General features: G+C 47.1%; 1 protein-coding gene across 1 annotated transcript in view; it reads right to left on the minus strand.

Annotated features, from left to right (window-relative positions):
- The window catches only part of LOC126538927 (uncharacterized), a 169,753-nt gene that overhangs the window by 5,022 nt on the left and 143,611 nt on the right, over positions 1-21,120 (minus strand). Inside the window, exon 11 of the mRNA XM_072289678.1 lies at positions 15,597-15,637. Within this exon, the coding sequence (XP_072145779.1) occupies positions 15,597-15,637 (41 nt within the window). The remainder of the gene's footprint in view (positions 1-15,596; positions 15,638-21,120) is intronic.

Below are 21,120 nucleotides of genomic sequence, written 5' to 3' on the forward strand. Positions count from 1 at the left end.
CAGAGCTGTTATATACTTTTCTCTTGAGGGATAATGGTAACGTGCTGTTCTGGTTCTGAGAATGCCTGCCAAACGCACCCCAGCCCATTCTTATTATTTTGATTATTTCAGTCTCATAATCCGAATCCGCAGTCACTACCTGTCCTAAGTAGACGTATTCCCTTACCACTTCCAGTGCCTCACTACCAATTGTAAACTGCTGTTCTCTTCCGAGACTGTTAAACATTACTTTAGTTTGCTGCAGATTAATTTTTAGACCCACCCTTCTGCTTTGATTCTCCAGGTCAATGAGCATGCATTGCAATTGGTCCCCTGAGTCACTAACCAAGGCAATATCATCAGCGAATCGCAAGTTAATAAGGTATTCTCCGTTAACTCTTATCCCCAATTCTTCCCAATCCATGTATCTGAATACCTCCTGCAAACACGCTGTGAATAGCATTGGAGAGATCATATCACCCTGCCTGACGCCTTTCTTTATTGGGATTTTGTTGCTTTCTTTATGGAGGACTACGGTGGCTGTGGAGCCGCTATAGCCATCTTTCAGTATTTTTACATACGGCTCTTCTACACCCTGATTCCGCAATGCTTCCATGACTGCTGATGTTTCGACTGAATCAAACGCTTTCTCGTAATCAATGAAGGCTATATATAAAGGTTGGTTATATTCCGCACATTTTTCTGCCACCTGATTGACAGTGTGAATATGGAATATATGTGAGTAGCCTTTACGGAATCCTGCCTGGTCCTTTGGTTGACGGAAGTCTAAGGTGTTCCTGATTCTATTTGCAATTACCTTAGTAAACACTTTGTAGTTAGCGGACAGTAAGCTGATCGGTCTATATTTTTCAAGTCTTTGGCGTCCCCTTTCTTATGGTATAGGAATATGTTAGCATTTTCCAACTTCAACAAATCGTCTGTTACCTGATCCTCCCAAGCGGCCTTCCCCCTTTGCATAGCTCCCAAGGCTTTCTTTGCTTCTTCGGGCGTTACCTGTGGGATTTCGAATTCCTCTAGCCTCTTCTCTCTCCCATTATCGTCGTGGGTGCCACTGGTACTGTATAAATCTCTATAGAACTCCTCAGCCACTTCAACTATCTCATCCTTATTAGTAATGATATTGCCGGCTTTGTCTCTTAACGCATACTTCTGATTCTTGCCAATTCCTAGTTTCTTCTTCAGTGCTTTTAAGCTTCCTCCGTTCCTGAGAGCATGTTCAATTCTATCCATATTATACTTCCTTATGTCAGCTGTCTTACGCTTGTTGATTACCTTCGAAAGTTCTGCCAGTTCTATTCTAGCTGTAGAGTTAGAGGCTTCCATACATTGGCGTTTCTCGATCAGATCTTTCGTCTCCTGCGATAGCTTACTGGTATCCTGTCTAACGGAGTTGCCACCGACTTCTATTGCACACTCCTTAATGATGCCCACAAGATTGTCGTTCATTGCTTCAACACTAAGGTCCTCTTCCTCAGTTAAAGCCGAATACCTGTTCTGTAGCTTGATCTGGAATTCCTCTATTTTCCCTCTTGCCGCTAACTCATTGATCGGCTCCTTATGTACCAGTTTCTTCCGTTCCCTCCTCAGGTTTAGGCTAATTCGAGTTCTTACCATCCTATGGTCACTGCAGCGCACCTTGCTGAGCACGTCCACATCTTGGATGATGCCAGGGTTAGCGCAGAGTATGAGGTCTACTTCATTTCTAGTCTCGCCTTTCGGGCTCCTCCACGTCCACTTTCGGCTATCCCGCTTGCGGAAGAAGGTATTCATTATCCGCATATTATTCTGTTCCGCAAACTCTACTAATAACTCTCCCCTGCTATTCCTAGTGCCTATGCCATATTCCCCCACTGCCTAGTCTCCAGCCTGCTTCTTGCCTACCTTGGCATTGAAGTCGCCCATCACTATAGTGTATTTTGTTTTGACTTTACCCATAGCCGATTCCACGTCTTCATAGAAGCTTTCGACTTCCTGGTCATCATGACTGGATGTAGGGGCGTAGACCTGTACAACCTTCATTTTGTACATCTTATAAAGTTTCACAACAAGACCTGCCACCCTCTCGGAATTGTTATACATTCGGTTAAAGCTGTTCATTGGGCCGCTTTGTAGTTTATGACTTTGTATATGCATGCAATGAACGGTGTGTGGTTTGTCTGTATGCTTGAAGTGACATTGCGTAGCGTCTAGAATTCTTCTGCCGCATAAGTAATCATTGTAACCTTGAACGTATACTTAGCCTTCTCGGTGGTTGATGACAAGGCAACTTACAGAAGTATAAAAATAGATGGGATTCACACGGCAGAATTACTAAATTCTGACCGCATGCTTACCACTGTCGTTGAAAAGTGCACAATCACTGCACTCCGCCGATGCCTACATAGGCCGCAGAATCATGGAGGTTAACAAAGAAGCGTGTTAAAAAGTTAAGGACCATGGAAAGAGCGATGGTGCGTAAAATGTTAGACACTATTAAACACTAAGAAAAAGGAAGAAGACAGTGTGGATGATATACGAAACGGCGATAGCCAATATTCTAGTCGACGTAACGAGAAAACATGGTGCTAGGCAGGCCACCGCATGCGTAAGGTAAGATCATCGGTAGATCATCAGAAATATAACATGTCTGCCGCCGCAAGCGAAGCACTACTGACAATGCAATAAAATTAGGCGGGTTTATGAAATTACAAAATGTGGAGCTGCAAGTCACAGTCAGCTAAGGCACTAGAGGTGTAAATGAAGAGCGCTGTGGAATGGGGGGGGGATGTCCTGCAGTGGGCTTAAAAACAGATTAATGATGATGATGGTAATAATGATTATACTCAGGCCGCCCGTCTTCTGGAACCATTCAGCCGCAGTGCTCAATTCCTACATGCCGGTAAAAGTATATGAGCGGCGTGGCTTTCGTATAGCCGTAAGACACTACTTATCCGCTACCACTGCATTTCACATGCCACGAGGAGAGTTAAAACAGCGACTTATCTGAAAGAAAGACTACCGTACGGGCAGCTAAATATCGTTGACCTATTGGATCATTATTTTCACGAAAACCCTGCGGAAGCGATGAAACTGTTGTGCTAGCATATCAAAAAGAAACAATGTTTTTCGAAGCAGCACACGGACAAACATGGAAAAAACATTTTGCCGTCCGTGACTACGCACGCCTAAGTTGGAATCCATGGCAAGGTTTCATGAGACTTTTTTTTTGGATCCGAAGAGGATAAATGAAGAACGAGGACTAGCTTCTTTTCCTTGAGAAGAGATTGAGTATGGATCGCTTCCAAGTTTCCTAGAGTGCACTCAAAAGCTTCGAAAACATTGATGACCTACCGTCCCTGCTTTGTAGAACGGACGCTTCGGCAGCGCGATACACCGTCTCTATAGGAAAATGCACTGTATCCAGCAGAGCAGCCTGCTTCCTCTCTATCTACGCTGAAGAAAGAGGAAATAGCGCATGCTCACAATAGTGAACCTCAGCGTAGGGAGCCATCATAACAGTGGTCTGGCAGAGCTGTTCAAGTGAAAAGGATTTTAGCCGCAAGGGGCCAACTCAGCGGACTTGTTCCACATAAGCCCCCGGTTCAACCTGGGGCGCTATAACGTAAAACTCTGCCTAATTCTTCTATTCCAATTCTGTAAACAGCCCTTCGCGATTGGTCAAAAATTTGTTTGGGCCACCCCCACTTCACCTGAATGTCACGTGACGTCTAGAAAACCGCAATAGCTCCCCATCTGATATGACGTGTATGTGCAGACTCATTCTGCATGATTTGACCGAAAAAAGAAAAGAAAATATTTATTTATGATTCGACGCCTTTTCGCCACTAGCCCCCGGCTATTGCTCAAAAGTTTTCGGGCTGCACCCACTTCACCTGCCTGTCACGCGACGTCACAAAACCTAAAAAAATCATCGCGTCAAAGGGACGTGTACGCAGTAAAGATGCATTAATATGGCAAAAAAAAACTGCATTTTCTTCCGAATAGACGCAGGCTGCCCCGTTCCGAAAGGAATAAAAGATGGCTGCCGCCGATCACTCAGGCGCTTGCTACTCGCACGTGCCGGAGAGCATGGGTTTATTTGCGTATCATAAAACTTCTTGTGCGGCTGTGTAACGTTTTCGAGCAGTCTCGGCACGTTTACGACCTCACTCTGCCATTTCTTCTTTGCTGAGGATCCGTTACATGCCGCCGCGATTTTCGACCAGCCACTGCAAGCTAAGTAAGGGAAAGCGGACCAATCGCAGACGCCGGCACCACCTTCATCCGCTTATCGACTTTCAGTGCAGTGGCTCGGCCCTATCGAATCGCTCTCCACTTGAGCGTGCTCCTCGCCTCTTGTCAGCCAATTACCTGAGACAAGCCGCTCGGTGTAGGCAATGCTATTCGTTTTTCAAGCAAACAAAAGGGAGCTCCTATGAACGAGGAAAGCGTTTCTTTGATCTGTTCAGGCAACCCTGCGGGCGACCGCCCGGCACTTGCCTTGGCGGCTACGCAAATTTGACGACAGGAGATTGGAATAAAAACATATTGGAATAGTTTTACGTTATAGGGCCCCTCAACTTCCTGCGGACTGCCACCTGGAAGCGCCAGAGCGTCTGCAGCATTCGACACAGCTCGAGAAGCGGCATTCAGAGAGACCATCTGCAGCGCCGAGAGTTCATTTTTCACAGACGCACACTTTGGCAGCAGCCAGGCAGCGGCCGCCAAGTTAAGCCTACAGAGGATAGCCAAGCTTTGCTCCCCGCGGGCGCGCGCCTCGCGCCTCGGCCACGTGCCTCCTGCCCGTGCGCGCGCTTTGAGACGGAGCTTCTCGTCTCCTGAATGACCTGTCTGCCGCGTACCGGCCCTTTGAAAGCGAGGTAAGCTTCATTTCTTACTGCAGATGGGGTATCAAGTGGAGGGGGAGGATATCTCTCCGGAAGAGGTTAATCAAGATCAAGGTTGGCAATCTGTGGGGGCCAGAGGAGTTGGCGCCAAATCGCGCACGGCTGACACTAAAGCGCCACAGCCGCGGCCGGCAGCGCGCCGCGGCAAATCAGGTGTGTTGCGATAAAATCCAAGGTGCTACGAGCGGAAATTATGCAGCCGCTTCCTCGATATAATATCAAGATTGTGATTAGGCCACGAGGTGGACACAATACCTCCAAGATCGGCGCTGTTACGGTGGCTGACCCAATACTCGCCGCCGCTGGCGCCTGTCATGAAGATCTATGCCAAGATGATCTATGCACGAATCTACAGCAAAATATTATGGTCGCCAGTACTCAAAAGCGTGAAAATGCGAACCGCTACGTTCAAATGAGGCAGATACTCATCTCGGGCAAGGTATGTGAGCTCAGTGCCCAGGAGACGGCCCAGTAATCCACGTGCAAGGAGGTGATCAGCAACATTCTTCTTCAAGACGGCCCTGACGTCATCGATGCCAATATTGTTAACACCAATAATCCACTCCCCTTAGCAGCTAAGAGAATAGCCCAAGCCGACACCGTCATCGTCGCATTCTACAGGCATTGTGTACCAAACTTTGTCAGGTATGAATTGTTACTCATGCAGTGCTCGCACTACCGCAAGCAACTGGACGTGTGCTATACGTACGGCTGCCTCGGCCATCGCGCCGACGTGTGCCACAGGGCCGCTGACACGATTTGCCGTGGCTGTGGTGCCCAAGCCGCGATGAGCAACACCAGTGTATCCCCAAGTGTAGATTCCGTGGTGGCCAGCATCTCAGGGCTAGTAAGGGCTGTCCTCAGAGATTTAAGATCCCATACATCATGCGTCGGCGTCGCAGTGAGCGCGGCAAGATGGCTGGTGCCACATCGCCGTCACTTCAGCGGCGCTCCGACACTGCGGACGAGTTCCAGGCTTCGTGCACACCGGAAGCTCAGCGCAGAGGACGTTCCCGTTCCAGGGGCCGCTCGAGAGGCCGTTCCGTATCTAGCGGCCACACTGCCTCCAGGGTACGTTCCGGCTCCCACCGTGAATCCAGAGGACGGGCATGTTCCCGGGGACACTTCGGTTCTCGGCCTCGCTCCAGCTCCAGGCCGGGGTACGACACGTCGAGGGGGACCATGCCCCGCTGGCGCACGTCCACCATCCTTAGAAGCAAGAAGTTGACGCTCTCCTGTGCGAACAAGGTTTGAAAGGGACACGAGGACCCGAGAGGTGACGACCTGCTTTGCAGTTCGCACTACACAAACGAGCTCCAGGAGTTGCGACGAGTTAACGAGCAGTTGAGGAAAGAAAACAAGCAAGTTAAGCAAGAAATAAGCAGACTAGCTGCTAAAATAGTGGAGATTAGAAAGCTCACACTTTCACCCTCCTCGCCGAACCTGCCTTGACCCCTGTCGCTATGGATATGTTTGAGAAATCCCAGAATCGCTTTTTAATACAGACACAGTGCTACGTTATCTTAAAGATGTGGTCTTACATGTTATTAGTCCCATGAATTCGTAGCGCCTCCTCTCTCGAGAGGATGCCACTGCGATAATTGTTTTGAATACCACATGCCTCCAGGCCCTTGTGTTTCAAGGGCTCTAAGGAGGCAGTATTGCTCTGGCATTTCTCATAATCTGATATATTTTACCTATCGTATCATTCTTTTTATATGCATCTAAATGTTCATAGTACAAGTCATACGTCATCGCCATAATTTTATTACACAGATTTTACGCGCTTTAGAGAGTATATTTTAAGGCCCCTTTACAGCCACGACACACCAATTTTATAGTAATCATAGTTACACTGCACACCCACTACCACAGGCATGGCGCTCTTTGGCCATTCCTGGCCCTTGCGCCATGAAACCCCATACATCATCATCATCATCGCGTGCCCAAGCGTCGAGTGGTAGAGAACGTACAGGAAGACGAGACTATAAAATTGCTGTCGGAAGCCAAGAATGCCTTCCACAGCATGCAGGCTTGCTTAGTAAAGGTCCAGGAAGCTATAGCGCACCCAAAAATGGGCTTAGGTGCACTCCGTGAAGGCAAAAGCAAATTGGAGGAGGTCGATGCCAGGAGAGGTCCCAGTCCCACTCTTTCGCAGGTCGCTGCATGACATCACGTACTAGCACCACCGACGGATCGCGTGATTCTACGGGCTTCTCAACCCTCCTCTCAGCCTACACATGAATAATGCGGACGAGAATTTTAGTATCTGACAATGGAACTGCGGGGGGTTTCCCAACAAGAAGCCGCTTCTGCAGCAATATTTAAGAATTCTCACAGCTTAGCCCCAAATCATGGCTATACAGGAAGATGCAACTAGTACCCCTATCAAACTCGCGGGTTATGTGGTAGTATCATAACATTCAGGAGGTAGGGGAGATGCTACCCTCGTCAACAAAAGGGATAACTGCCTCTCTCGCGACCTCGGCGCAGTTAGTGATGGCATCCAGCAGGCCATGACCGAAATCCTCACGAACCCACCCAGAAAGGGCCTCAGAAGAAACAGCCTCTTTATCCCCAATCTATGCTGCGCCCTCAGCAATCGCAGGGCGAAGGCGAACTCTATCCTAAAGAGGGCCGTCAGCCTGGCCAGTGGGCAGCCCCTTGTCGTCGTCGGGGATTTCAACGCCCAACATTGGCTGTGGGGGTACACCCATGATATGCCCAAGGGCGTGATCTGTGGCAGACTGCGATGGTAGTGGACTTGACCCTTATCACCGATAAGGTTTTCCCCACTAGGAGAGGAAACTCCTCATGCTGGGAAACTACCTCAGCCCCCTCTTTTGTCAAGTACGTAGGGGAGGTCAAGTGGGTCAACACGGTTGTAGACCTCCGAAGTGACCACTACGTAATGGAAGTCTCCCTCAGGAGTGCCCGCTATACAGCGAGGAAATTCAAGTTGAGCGACTGGGACGATTTCCGCAAGATCAGAGCCAAGCGCGCACCGACAGCTGAGACAACTTTTGAAGGTTTTTGCAAAGGGATCAGGGATGAGGCCGCGGCGGCAACCAAGGAGCTCTTCACTGACCTAGACATTAGGAAGATGGACAGCTGGTTGGCGCACCTGCTGTAAGCCAAGCAGGCCCTCGTCACGAGATAGAAGGGGCAGAAGCATAACAGGAGGCTCGGCAAGAAGGTTTCCGAGGTTAACGGGAGATTGAACAGCACTGCAAGAACCTTTGTAAAACACAATGGGCGGAGGCCTGCGAGTTCGTCGAGGGTCAGCTCAGATCAGGCAAGAGCTGGGGTCTGCTGAAACAACTTCTCGATGAGGGCAGCACCATATCCAGCCAGAGACGATGCCTCGCGCGATCCATCCACCTCGCTACGGGCTCTACCCCAGACGAGTTGATTGTTGACAGGCACATAGACAAGTACCTGCGAGTCACTGATAGCTCTGCCCTTACCAAGTTTCCGGACTACACGGGGTATGCGGTGCCGGAGTTGGACCAGGATTTTACTGCGACCAAGATCCAATATGTCCTCTTCTCCCTCAACCTCAAACCTGCCTTAGGCCCCGGATGGCGTCACTAACAGGATGCTCAGGAATCTCGATGACGTGTCGATCAACTTCCTCACTAAAGGATTAAAGAGGTCTGGCGCAGTGGACAGGTCCCCTCACAGTGAAAGATGGCCTGCACTGTACTCATCACCAAACCTGGTCAAGCACCAGCAATCAGCAATCTAAGTCCGGTTTCTTTGGCGCCCTGTGTCAATAAGGTCGCAGAGCATGCCCTGCTCAAACGGCTCAAGGTAAACATTGAGACCAATCATATGTACACCCACAATATAATTGGTTTCAGAGCCGGACACTCGACAGAGGACGCTATGAAGCTGATAAAGCATCTGATCATCACCTGGAGCACGGGATATATCAGAGCCAACCTTGGATTAGACCTGCAGAAGACCTTCGACAATTCATTCTCCAGTCATTTGCCGGCGTCATGCTCGGGAACAGAGCCTACGACTTTGTCGGATCTTTCCTTAGCCAGATAACTGCCAAGCTCAAGATCGAAGGATACTTCTCTTAAGAGAGGCACGCCTCAGGGCTCAGTAATCTCGCAAACATTATTCAACATCGCAATGATCGGGCTTTCGAAGGAGCTCGCGAAGATTCAAGGAATCAACCATACCATCTACGCAGATGATATCACCATCTGGTTATTCGGCGGGAACGACAGCCAAGTTAAGGCCGCCATGCAGAGTTCCATTGATGCGACCGAGCGTTTCCTCCATCCAATTGAGCTCAAATGTTCTCCATCCAGATCTGAGCTACTTCTCTTCAAGAAAAGACCCAGAGGCGGCGGCCATCGTGATTAGAAATCGGTGTCCGAAATCTAAATACGGCTTTTCACAATCTCATCAGCATTATGCATGCATTTGTTCTCTGCCACCTTTGATACTCGGCGGCCATGCATCATTGGCATGTTTCAGAGAGGAACAAGTTCAATTCCATCATCAGGAAGGTCTTTCAGCTTGCCCTCGGCTTACCTCTCAGCACCCACACCGCAAACCTGCTCAAGCGCGGAGTCGACAACATGGTCGAATAAATAATGGAGGAACAATAGCGCTCACAGCTGCTCAGGCTATCCATCACCGCGGCGCGCGGCAAGATATTCAACGAGATGGGACTCAACCCTGTCGACAAGTACACCGACGCCGTGGGGATTCCCAGCGACATCAGGTCTCAACTGCACATCGCGCACATTCCCCGAAATATGCACCCTGCAAACAACGTCGACAGACGTCGGGCCTGGGGTTGAGCTCTACTCGAGCAGGTACGCAACAACCACATTGAGGCAAGCTTCGTGGATGCCGTGGCATATGGCCAACAAGAGGCAATTGCCGTCTCCGTCGTCGACTCCGATTCCAGGCTCACTTGCAGCGCTATGGTAGGCACTTCGAGGCCCGTGGTAGCCGAATAGGTTACAATCACACTGACTGTGCTCGATGGTCCCAGAGAGGCAATATATAGCGATTCCAAGGCAGCCATTAAGGCCTACCAAACCGCGATGCTCTCCCCTCAGGTCCTCTGCATTCTCCACAGCACCAAAAGTATCTCTCCGCATTCTCTCACTGGGTTTCCTGCTCACTTCGGGTCGACTGAGGGCCCTCCCTGTAACCCTAAGGAGGGTGCGCACGAGGCCGCGCGAAGACTCACTGACCGCGCCGCCTCCGCCGTCCCCTTGCACCACGGAAAAAACTTGCTCACGTTAAATAAGGTTACAACACACTACTAGCTCTCGGGACGGGTATTCCCCCTCCCGCACCACGCCTTATGCAGGGTGTGGTTGGTGATCGTTAGACTTTTACAAGCCCGTGCGTATTCTAACCTTGCGGTTCTTCATGCAATTACTGGCAGCTTTTTTTCCGTTGTCCACCATCTGACCTCCATCTCCTTAAAGCTCGGCTTGGCGGTTTATGTGGGACTAACCGGGTGGCGCGGGGTCTCCCCTGCCTCTTATCTGGACCTAATAACGTTATTTCACTCACTCGCTAACTTTAAGTGAAAAAAAAAAATCCTTCGATAACGTTAGACGATTGCGCGCTACGTGCGGAAGAGAAATTTTAACATTTCTTGAAATTTCTCACAGTGATAAAGTACTGCCCGTAATGACACGAAAGGAGATTAAAGGTGAACTTCATCGGCACATCTCGGGCATTTATCTCGTCGTGTCCACAGACTCAAGCGTTCTAAAAGACCCAGCGATTACATTATCCTGACAAACTTCACAAGGCAAAGAATAAACTTAACTTCGAGATGCAAACGGACAAAGATTTCTTTTTCTCGCGTTCAACGACCACATTTCTTAAACAGTTACCATCGTAAGTTTTGGTTTTCTATTCAAACGCCAAAGACCCAGAACTCCCCTATCACCGCCTAAAGAATATCCGATGTAGCTCGACAATCTGATGCCCGCCGTTGTTGTTAGTCAATGCAACTGCTTAGATTTATGGTCAAGACATGACGATGCTGCTGGACACTGGCGCCTACTACTCATTATAAGTTATAAGGTGGCGGATGGACTGAAGAAAATGAAAGCGGGATTATCGGGGTCACATATTTTAAGAGCTGGAGGGCACTAACTGAGACCAAATGGCAGGTGCTGTATAAGGATCATAATTTGGGGGAGAAATTTTATAGCGACATTCGTTGTTCTTCCCCATTGTTGCAACAAGGCCATCTGACGTGTAGATAGCTTACGTGAGTATGGTGTCTTCTTAACATTTTCGGCAATGTAATAAATTGATTTGTGGCCGCACCATGGTGCAGTGCTACTGCCCGCGTCAGGGTGTCTCATCGGCGAAGTGACCGTGCCACAGTTGTTCCTGTGGGGTGAGAGCGCACAATACAGCGACAGTTCTGATGAGCACATATTCATGCTTCTTGTCATTCTGTGCGTTTCCGTAGACAGACGTTTCCTCGGAGTAATGCACGAACAAGCACACGTATTGCTAGCAAAGGTCAGCAACAAATGTCTAACATGAGAAAAGGCACAAACGTTGCTTGCCTCAGTGAGACTGAAAGGTCTTGCGAATGCTTTGCAGTTTGGCACACCTAATACATTTTGGAGCCAGCACCTTTCCTTGAGGTGTGCAAAATTTATTGCCACTGGAGAGAGAGCGCCTTGTGGAACTACTGAACGAGTCCCAGGGTTGATCCTCGTGGACTTTAACAGTTTTTCAGACGCAACTGACGAAGCACCGGTCTATCAAGGGACAGACAGCGAGACCGATTTGCCAGAAATCGTGCTGTGTAGCTGTCCTCTTCTCCTGGCGCTAAAATTACATTGAAAGTTAGAGTACTAACATGCCCAACGTACAAGAGTGCTACAAAAATTTCGACTACACCACGTCTTTTTATATGTTCTTCGTTGGAACCGCGTTCTATAGACGCTCTATTGATCAATGCCAATTTTGAAGCTCTGACGTTATCATTTGCATCTGCTGCAACCACTTGCCCAACGACGTCTAGAGATTGGTGCCTTTGCTTTGTAAGTCGTCCATAGAATCAGTGCCAAAGATCCTGAGAAGTGAGTGGGAAAAACCAGTGCGGGTGCTCAAATGATTGCGAAGGGAAGTTTCTCATGTTGCTCAGAAGCCACATGAGGTTAACAGGGTGTGCAAGGATTTCTGGCCATATTTGGCCGCAGCACAAAGCTCCTGTGGCAACAAACCTTGCCCATAATCATTATTATTATCATCTTCAAGGCTATCAGTGAGAGATGTCTTCAAAAAAGGTTGAAAGCGTTCTAAGGCAAAGTTCAAAGTTCTCCTTCGAGCCAAAGCTGAGTGCACTAGAACTCCTGAGCCTTGTGCGGCGTGTTTCAAAGTGCGCGCCAGAAGGTGAAGTGAACTGATTTATTTCTGAGCGAATAGATATAGTTACGCTTTACAAACCTGTAGTTTCACGTGTAACGATTACACTCGTCATTTAGTTTTGAAAGAGCACCGGCTGTCTTTCCTTGCCTCTGGCAAACAAGGAGGTTTTGCTATTCTGAAGAATGTTGAATTTGTAATAAGGCTTGCCGTGCTATTGCTTTTGTGCCCATCCAAAGCACTGACCTATTGCTAAGGACGATCAGGATAGAAGCCACGAAACTGGGCAAGGCAGCAGACCTTGGTCGTATAGTGCGGTATCTCGACAATGCAAAGGTTAGATATCAGGTAATCATCATTAGTACAAAGGCGCTTAAACCCGAATGCCATGTGAGGGTAATAGTTTCGGAAGCCAGGCATGGCAGAAAGCGCTTGCATTCTTTTGGCAAGAAGAGCTCAAGAGTTCTCAAGTTTGAGGCCCCGTTTTAGAACGCAGCTCTTAGGAGCCGGTTCCTTGCGGCGAGCGTCGGTGTTTCCCTCGCAACTGAGCCAAAGTAACAAGCAGTAAAGTGAAAAAGTAACAAATTCAAAGCTTGCAAGGGTGAGCCGGCGATATCGGCTCAATCTCGCACAACGAAAGGGACGAAAGCGGGAAGGAAGCGCGCCGACTTCCGTCGCACCCAAAGTTTCATGGGGAGGGTAAGTAGGGGTGAGTGGGGTTTTACCTCGCATCGCTGTATTTTGTAAGCCATCTGCGACGTGGCACAGTCCGCGCGCTGTGTTTTCACGGCTTAGTTCGCGTTGATGCGAGACGCACTGGCAGTTAGCTCGCTGCTGCTGCTGCGCTTTCTTACTTCAGAGTTTTGACAGCGAGTTTCAACGTTCACCGAGTGAGATGCATTCATGTTTGTTTGTGTGCGCGTGACACTTGCTTGTTAATTTAGTTAGTATGGCAATGTTTACAAGTTCATGCGGCTGATAAAACTACTACCCTTAATTTGTGTAGCTGTCCACTAATTTGCTATTCCAATCCATGCTGCGTCTTTTATGTGAAATCGCCCCTTTTGCAAGGGTTGCAGGCGGTTTGGCGTAGTCAAAGCGTCCAGGCTTTAGCCGTGGCTTTGGCGGCGTGACATAATGTGTTACTTCACACAGGTCAGTCGTGACAGAGTGTCACGTCGGGGCATGGATATCCCGTTGGGCAGGGGACTGCATCCCCTGTACGGAGGCATTGTACTGGTAGCCGCAGCCCCAGGCGGTTGTCCCACATGTTGTGCACACAGTCAGGCAACTTCTTCCGGTAGGAGTTTCATTCCGTGTCAAAAACCCCACTGAATGCCCCGTGAAATTGAGCTGCAGTCTCTGGCTCATGGTATGCATAAGTCCAGTCAGAACCACACCAAAAACGCAACCACTCAGCCGACAAGCGCGAGACATATTCTCAGTAAACTTCGCCAGTCTTATTTATACATTTAAGCGTCGAGCTAACTAGCGAAAACAACAGAGCAGCTCACACTCACGAATTCGTCACATGACAAACACTTTCTTGCAGACAAGACCAGAGAAAAGTCGTAGTTCAAAAAGATGGGTCAGAAAAACGCGCGAAGTTGATATTGTAAAGGCTTTCTCCCGCCCTAAAGCTTCTACTAGAGCAATTGGGACGCATTTTTTGTACGCATTCTGAAATAATGTCTATACAAGGCAACGCGCCAACGCACGAGAAGGCCTTTTTTGGATAGCATTCCTTGCAGCTGCAGAAGACTGTTGAAATCAGTGACCTGTTTAAAATAACGAAACACGAACTTGCAAGCTCGCCTAAAAATTTAGGTACGGTATGCACGCGCACGTTTTCGGTGGCGCTTTAAGTCGGCGCATACTGTCGTTATATATTTTTGCTGAGGCTATGGTGGTGTTGCCACCTTTCGTCAAGCTTTTGTCGTCATGCCGTTATTGATGCAGCGTTGTCCTTATATAGCCATTGCTATCTCATATTCACCGCGGCATTGTCATCATACCATTCTAATCATTTCAGTACGGTAATCCCGTCCGCATCATCGTCATCACATCAATCTTGTCACTTCACTCATCGTACCATCTTTGTCACGCCGCCATCGTCACACCATTGCCGTCATGGTGTTATGGCTCTAGTGTCTTAATCTCACGGTCGTCGTGTAGGCGCGGACCCGCCATCTCTGTCATGTAATCGTCACCGCTCTTTCCACATATTTGCGCCGTGTCGTAACTCTTGCAAGTGATTATGTAGAAAATAATTACGTTACGTCGATCCTTACGCATTACCTAGATAATGCCTACGCATTACGTAGATAATTATTAACGATGCTTTCTGCCTCAATTTTTCACAGGGCTGGCCTACAGGTGTGCTCAAAAGAGTTGCAAGAATCTTGCCGTCACTCTGCCATCGTAGTAATGTTCTGAATAAGAACTGTTCTTTGATACAAGCAGCAGCCTTATTATACCACCAAGATTGAGTTTAAGGAACAGCACTCCAAAAGCCATAAGAACGGACACTGGGACAGGCATAGGCGTTTACATTCTAAAGGTAGCTATTTGACCAAGAGGCACAACTGCAAGAATGACGAAATCCTACAAGTAAACGGCCTAGTAGAATGGTTGAAATGGAGGAAAGTAGGACGTGCTTAGTATGTAAGGCAACGTGGACCCTCAAACTAGAAATGACATTCTACCGTTGATGAGGTCCAGGGCTGATGTATGTCTTTAATTGAACTGACCTCTCCTGTTATTCCAAATCCTGCTCTACGTACGTTGGAAAAATATGAGTACAGTTGTTTTAGGCGCATAGTAGACTTCATCGTAATAAAATTGAAAAGTACTATGGAGCTTATTTGTGATGGGGAAGTAAATGTAACCGGTTTGTTTTCTTTATAATTCGAAACTTTCTCATGAAAAAGCTTGTTAGAATATATTTTCGCACGTGACCGTTGAATATCACTAAAACGTTTCAGGACGTTCATATTCCCCAATATTCATTATATTATTTTATTTCTTGACTTCTGTAGAACTGCTTCTGCATTTATAGCACCCCCTGATGAACTTGGCAGTTCTTGAAAACAACGTAAGTAAATAAATAAATGTACTCGCAGGAATACTACATTTCTACTGTGGAAACAAATCGACAAAATATAAACTTATCACATCATATAATGGCATGCACAGTGCCAGGTGAATCACGTGTAGAACGCTATACGCATTAGCAAAGCGCGAAATTGCAAGCGTTTCGAAGAGACCCATGGCTCTTCAGTATGTATTAAAAGATGAGCTGCTATAAACATATATTGGTGTCAAAATCACCTGGTAACTTGCGCGTAGCATTGGCCCCGTTGCGAGAGGAGCTGTAAACAAGGTAAATTACATTTATTATTAACATGCGAACAACATTAGCTTCACCTTATGGTACAAACAAATTATCAGAATTGAGTACAACCTGGCACGCAACCTGTTAGAGTTCAAGCAATTTCCATGTTTCAACATATACCCAGAAACTAAAATTGAGCCTTCCTGCATGAATGGTTTTTTTAACCCGTAAATAAGTATTATTAAATAAACGTGTTCTTAGGCCACACATGCACGAACCCACGTATTTAAAAACAAAACAGCAATACTGTGCTTTTATGGCATTAACGTGCTTCACACTATAACGTGTGTCCCGGGTGACTTGTGCTAACGTGTGCTTGGCGCCTTATAGCCTGCACGGACCTTGCGCCAATAAAATTCCAAATCATCACCATTTTACTTGGACCAAGTTTAAAAAAAAAACAAGTGCTCTAGAGAAATCCTACCGGCTACATTGTAGCGGCAGTTGTGTGTACTTACAGAAAGTATTTTTTTTCGGGACGAAGTATTAATTAACTAATTGCCTTTAGTGAACTTCTTAATTATCGCTTGAATCGCAGATATGTAAATCACAAAGTTGTATTGAACCTTAGGTAACCTGCGAAGCAAGCATTTATTTCGTGCTGAAGTGTGCCTGGTTCTTTTCCCGAGGAAGAAACAAAAGCTCGCAAAATATGAAATAGATGCTAGCTCACGCGCCGCTACTCAAGCGCATCCAAGCAACCTATGAAAGATATACGGCTGCATTTGTTCATCGCCACATCGTATAAGGCTTTGTCATATAGAATAGCTCCAGATGCTCCATGACCTAACCAGCATGGTTCGATAAGCGTCAGCATCTGCGGACGCAAGAAGGTTGTGCTCGATCATGAGGCACTCAGGATAGCTTTAACCTTCGCGTATCGTGAAACAAAGCTTCAAAAGAAATTCAACCAATGTTAAGAAAACAGCGCTCAAAAGAGCACAAAAAAAAGGAAAAAAAGGCAGCTCTCGGAAGAACAGAAAAGAGCTACTGAGGAGTTTATTTCAATAAAAAATAAAACAAAAGCCCGCAAGGCGTCTCAGCCTATCAAAAGAAACATTCAAGGTGCAACTGGATTAGCCATATGCGCTTTCTCTTTCCTGAACTCCGGAAAAGCACAGCTTTGTTTATTTTTTGTTTCGACTTTCCCATTGCTGTTGGTGCTGCTGCTGCCGCTGCTGCTGTCCGGCACACCGCGTCGAGGGGTGGTTCAGAGCGTGTATATACATGGAAGAAGCGTTGCAGAGTAGAAAAGAGACACGAGGAGCACCTTTGGACCGCACCGCGTCGAATGTGATCAATGCTCTCTGGAGATTCCGGGTCGTCGCCACATTAGCCTCTCGACAGCTGTAATTATCCGTGACCCCCCGATAGCACTTACCGTTCTATCAATGTACAAGTCCAGAGGACAGCTAGATAAAATGGGTAGAGTAGGGGGAGAGGGGGCGTAGAATTTGTAGAATCAGAGTCCGTCCATGCTTTTGAAGCGTTGAAGGACTCTCGTGGTACCGACGCAGTCGGGAAACGAGTGAATAACAGCCTTGCCACTCTTCGTTCGCAGTTCCCATAGAAAAATGAAGGGGGGAGGGGTCATAGGGAAAAGGTGACGTGAGAAGGTAAGGAAACGCTGGATAAACTTAAGCTTAAGTTACGGTGCTGTGCATTTCTGCTTTTCTGAAAAATAAAACCATGCAAATATGTCTAGCGCACAACTTACGCAAGGCGTGCAGAAGCACAGCCACATTAATTAAAGTACACCGCAGGGTCTAGGCGACACAACGGAAGCGGTCGCACGTCAAAGCAACACTGGTGTGCCCACCGCGATAGCTATGCGGCTATGGAATCGCTCGAGGTGGTGGATTTGGCAGAGGCAGCCTCATTTCGACCGGGGCGAAATACAAAACGCTCTTGCACTTCGATTTAGGGACACATTAAAGAACACCAACGTGCCAAAATTAACACGGAGTGTGCCACTGCAGCCTACCTCATAACCCGATTGTGGTTTGGGCACGTACATAATATAATCCATAATCAAATCCACAATCCAATTCAAGTTTTATGCTTCTGCCACGATGCGATGTGCAATGTGAGGCAACGCCAATGCTCAACTCTCTCAGAGGTTATAAAATATGGCGTACAACAACGCCTCAAGCAAACACCTCTCTCTTTGTGTTTTGTGCACTACGCAAACAGCAGTGGTGCACGTAAAGTAACGTTTAAGATGAACTCACCGCTCTTATTTTGGACAAAACGTTGAAGAAATTAAACTTTCGCTGTCAGCATGTCCACCAATTATCGTCAATCAAAGCAAACAGCACAGAAAGGTTCGCTTACATCGATTCCCACAGTGCGTGGGATCTGCATAACTTTTTTTACCCATTTATATCCCTATCGCAGCCTTTCTTTTTGGAAAGATAGGGTGACATCATGAAGGTGCGTTAAACAGGCACGTTTTACAGCTGTTTTGAGCAGTTATTTTCCACTGCCACTTTTATCACGTGCTCAAACAGTTCGCCGTCCAAATCAATACAGTACTTGCTTCTTTCCAACGTTTGTGATTTTGCAGCTTTGAGCAACCTCACAGCAGACTCTGCTTATATTTGCCTTTAGGGCGCCCGGTGTGGTAGGCGCCCGGTGTGGTAGTTTCGCTGCTATACATGCGATCTTTCACATAGACCCCCAAGAGCTCCAGCGGTGTTATGTCTGGTGACATCGCAAGCCAGGGTCCGTGCTGGCCAATCCACTGTCCAGAAAAAGCTTGTTGAGCAACGCTCGAGACTGACAACTACTATGCGCGCTGGCATCATCGTTTTGAAACCAGATTTTCCGAAGGTGCGTGAGTGGAGCGTTGGAACAGACGTTCACGGGGCCCTCGAAGACGCCGTGTGTTGTCATAAACGATGGGTCCGATGAGGTTGTCATCAAACATACCGCGCGTCACATTAAATGACCACGGGCATTGGTATCACGTTTGTGCTAACTAGTGAGGATTCCTATCACTACAGTAGTGCGCGTTGTGAAGAGTAACTTCTGCGTTTCTGGAGAAATTAGCCTCATCCGTCTAAAGCACGCCACTGACAAAATCCGGTTCTCCTTCACATTTCGTGAAAATCCAATTGACAAAGTAAAGTCGGTTTGCGAAATCTCGGTCTTCAAGTTTGTCATGACGATGAACAAGGTACGGGTGTATATGACCTTTTCTTAAAATCCTCCACACTGATGACCTTGACGTTCCGGCCTCCGCGCTGGGTTAACAGAAAAGAATGCCAAAACATCCGTTTCCATTTCTTTAACTACCGTCGCAGTCCTGTGTCGCCTTCATGGGAAGCTACCCGTCTCGCAAAAGACTTCGTACGCTCTATGTATTGTAGACGGTATAGGGAGTCCTCCACAATAACGGATCCGGAATAGCTTAGCTGCCTTCCTCTTGTTGTCATGTGTCGCCTCCTGAGCCAGAATCATTTTACCCTTCTGATCATTCGTGAAGGGCATGGCTCTCTTCTTGAAGCGCAGGCCGCTCGCGTGGTACCATTGAGATCTCCCGTTATTATCTACGCACTCACACGTAGAGCTAAAATGATTAGCGTGATCGACAACAGCATATGCTGACCGTACAGATCCGCCTAAATACATTAAGTGGACATAGCCTGCGCAAGGTTAATTTCTATTGCTAAAGGGAACAAAAGAACATACGTTCCGGGCGCGCTGATCTGCGGAACAATGTGAGTGCGCAAAATGGCAGTACCAATTTCGCCGTCATGGCGTCCCGGCTTCTTTGGGAAAGCTTTTCTTTGGGAAAGAAATTATGACAAAAACCTTTACTCGAAAACAGCTTAGAGCATATTTTTGCTAAGAAATGTTTGAAATGTGATCTTTGTAATTATTGTAAATGTAACCCATTGTATTTGTATACAATACATTGTATTGTATTTGTATATTGTATTTGTATTTGTACTGCTGCCATGTGAGGGCCTTCAAGCACATTGAAGCTGTATGTCGCAGTTTTTCGCCTGGAGGACCCCCAACAAGTTTGTTGGAAATAAAACATTTGATTTGATTTGAAATCCTCCCCTCCCCCTATACATCCACTACGCTTATCACTGCGTCAGCGGCGTGTTGTCATCTTGCCGCGACTATCTCATGGCGTGAAGCCCTGTATCGAGCTGCCGTGTCTTTAGTAAAGCCGTGTATCTGTTGCTATTCGCTTGAAAACTTTTGAGTAGCGGCGCGTAAACACGTATCTATTTCGTATTTTGATGTTTCGCGCGCTTTTGTTTTTTCTCGGAAAAGCCAATGAGGCAAAATTTAGATTGGGAGGTTATTCAAGGTTCCCTACAACATTGTAATTGATATTTTTGCGATTCAAGCAATAAGTAAAAACTCCATGAATAAAATAAATTATAGGTAGTACTTCATGATGACAAAAATACTGGCTATAGGTACACGTGGCTACGGCTACAGTGCCGTCAGTACAATTTTTCTAGAGCTTAGGATTCTTCTTTAAATCTTGGTTCAAGTTAACTGGGACACCCGGTACAATAGGATCATCATAATCATCATCATCATCAGCCTGGATGATGCCCACTGCAGGACGAAGGCCTCTCTCTGCGATCTCCAATTACCCCTGTCCTGCACCAACCGATTCCAACTAGCACCCGCGAATTTCCTAATTTCATCGCTCCACCTAGTCTTCTGGTGTCCTCGATTGCGTTTCCCTTCTCTTAGTGCCCATTCTGTAACCCCAACGGTGCAACGGTTATCTAACCTTGGCATTACATGACATGACCAGCTCCATTTTTTTCTCTTGATGTCAATTAGAATATGGTCTATACCCGTTTGATCTCAGATTCAAATCGCTTTCTTTCTGTCCCTTAACGTTACGCCTAGCAATCTTCGTTCCATCGCTCTTTGCGCGGTCCTTAACTTGTTCTCAAACCTCTTTGTCGATCTCCACGTATGTGGAGATCGACAAAGAGCTTTGAGAACAAGTGCATTTTCCCAGTGCTCCACGCCCCATATGTGAGCACTGGTAAAATGCACTGATTCTACACCTTCCTTATGAATGATAATGGTAAGCTTCCAGTCAGGAGCTGGAAATGTCTGCCGCATGCGATCAAAGCCATTTTTATTCTGTGAATTTCCTTCTCATGATCAGGGTTCCCTGTGATTAATTGACCTAGGTAAACGTACTCTTTCACAGACTGTAGATGCCGACTGGCAATCCTGAACTTCTGTTCTTTTGCCTGGCTATTTATTATTACATTTGTGTTCTGCTTAATAATTTTCAATCCCACTCTTACGCTCTCTCTGTTAAGGTCCTCAATCATTTGTTGTAACTCGTCTGTATTGTTGCTGATAGAACAATGTCATCGACAAACCAAAGGTTGCTGAGATATTCGCCGTCGATCCTTACTCCTAAGCGTTCACAGGTTAACAGCTTGAATACTTCTTCCAAGCACG

The sequence above is a fragment of the Dermacentor andersoni genome, chromosome 8, assembly GCF_023375885.2.
Source record: "Dermacentor andersoni chromosome 8, qqDerAnde1_hic_scaffold, whole genome shotgun sequence".
Lineage (NCBI taxonomy): Eukaryota > Metazoa > Arthropoda > Arachnida > Ixodida > Ixodidae > Dermacentor > Dermacentor andersoni.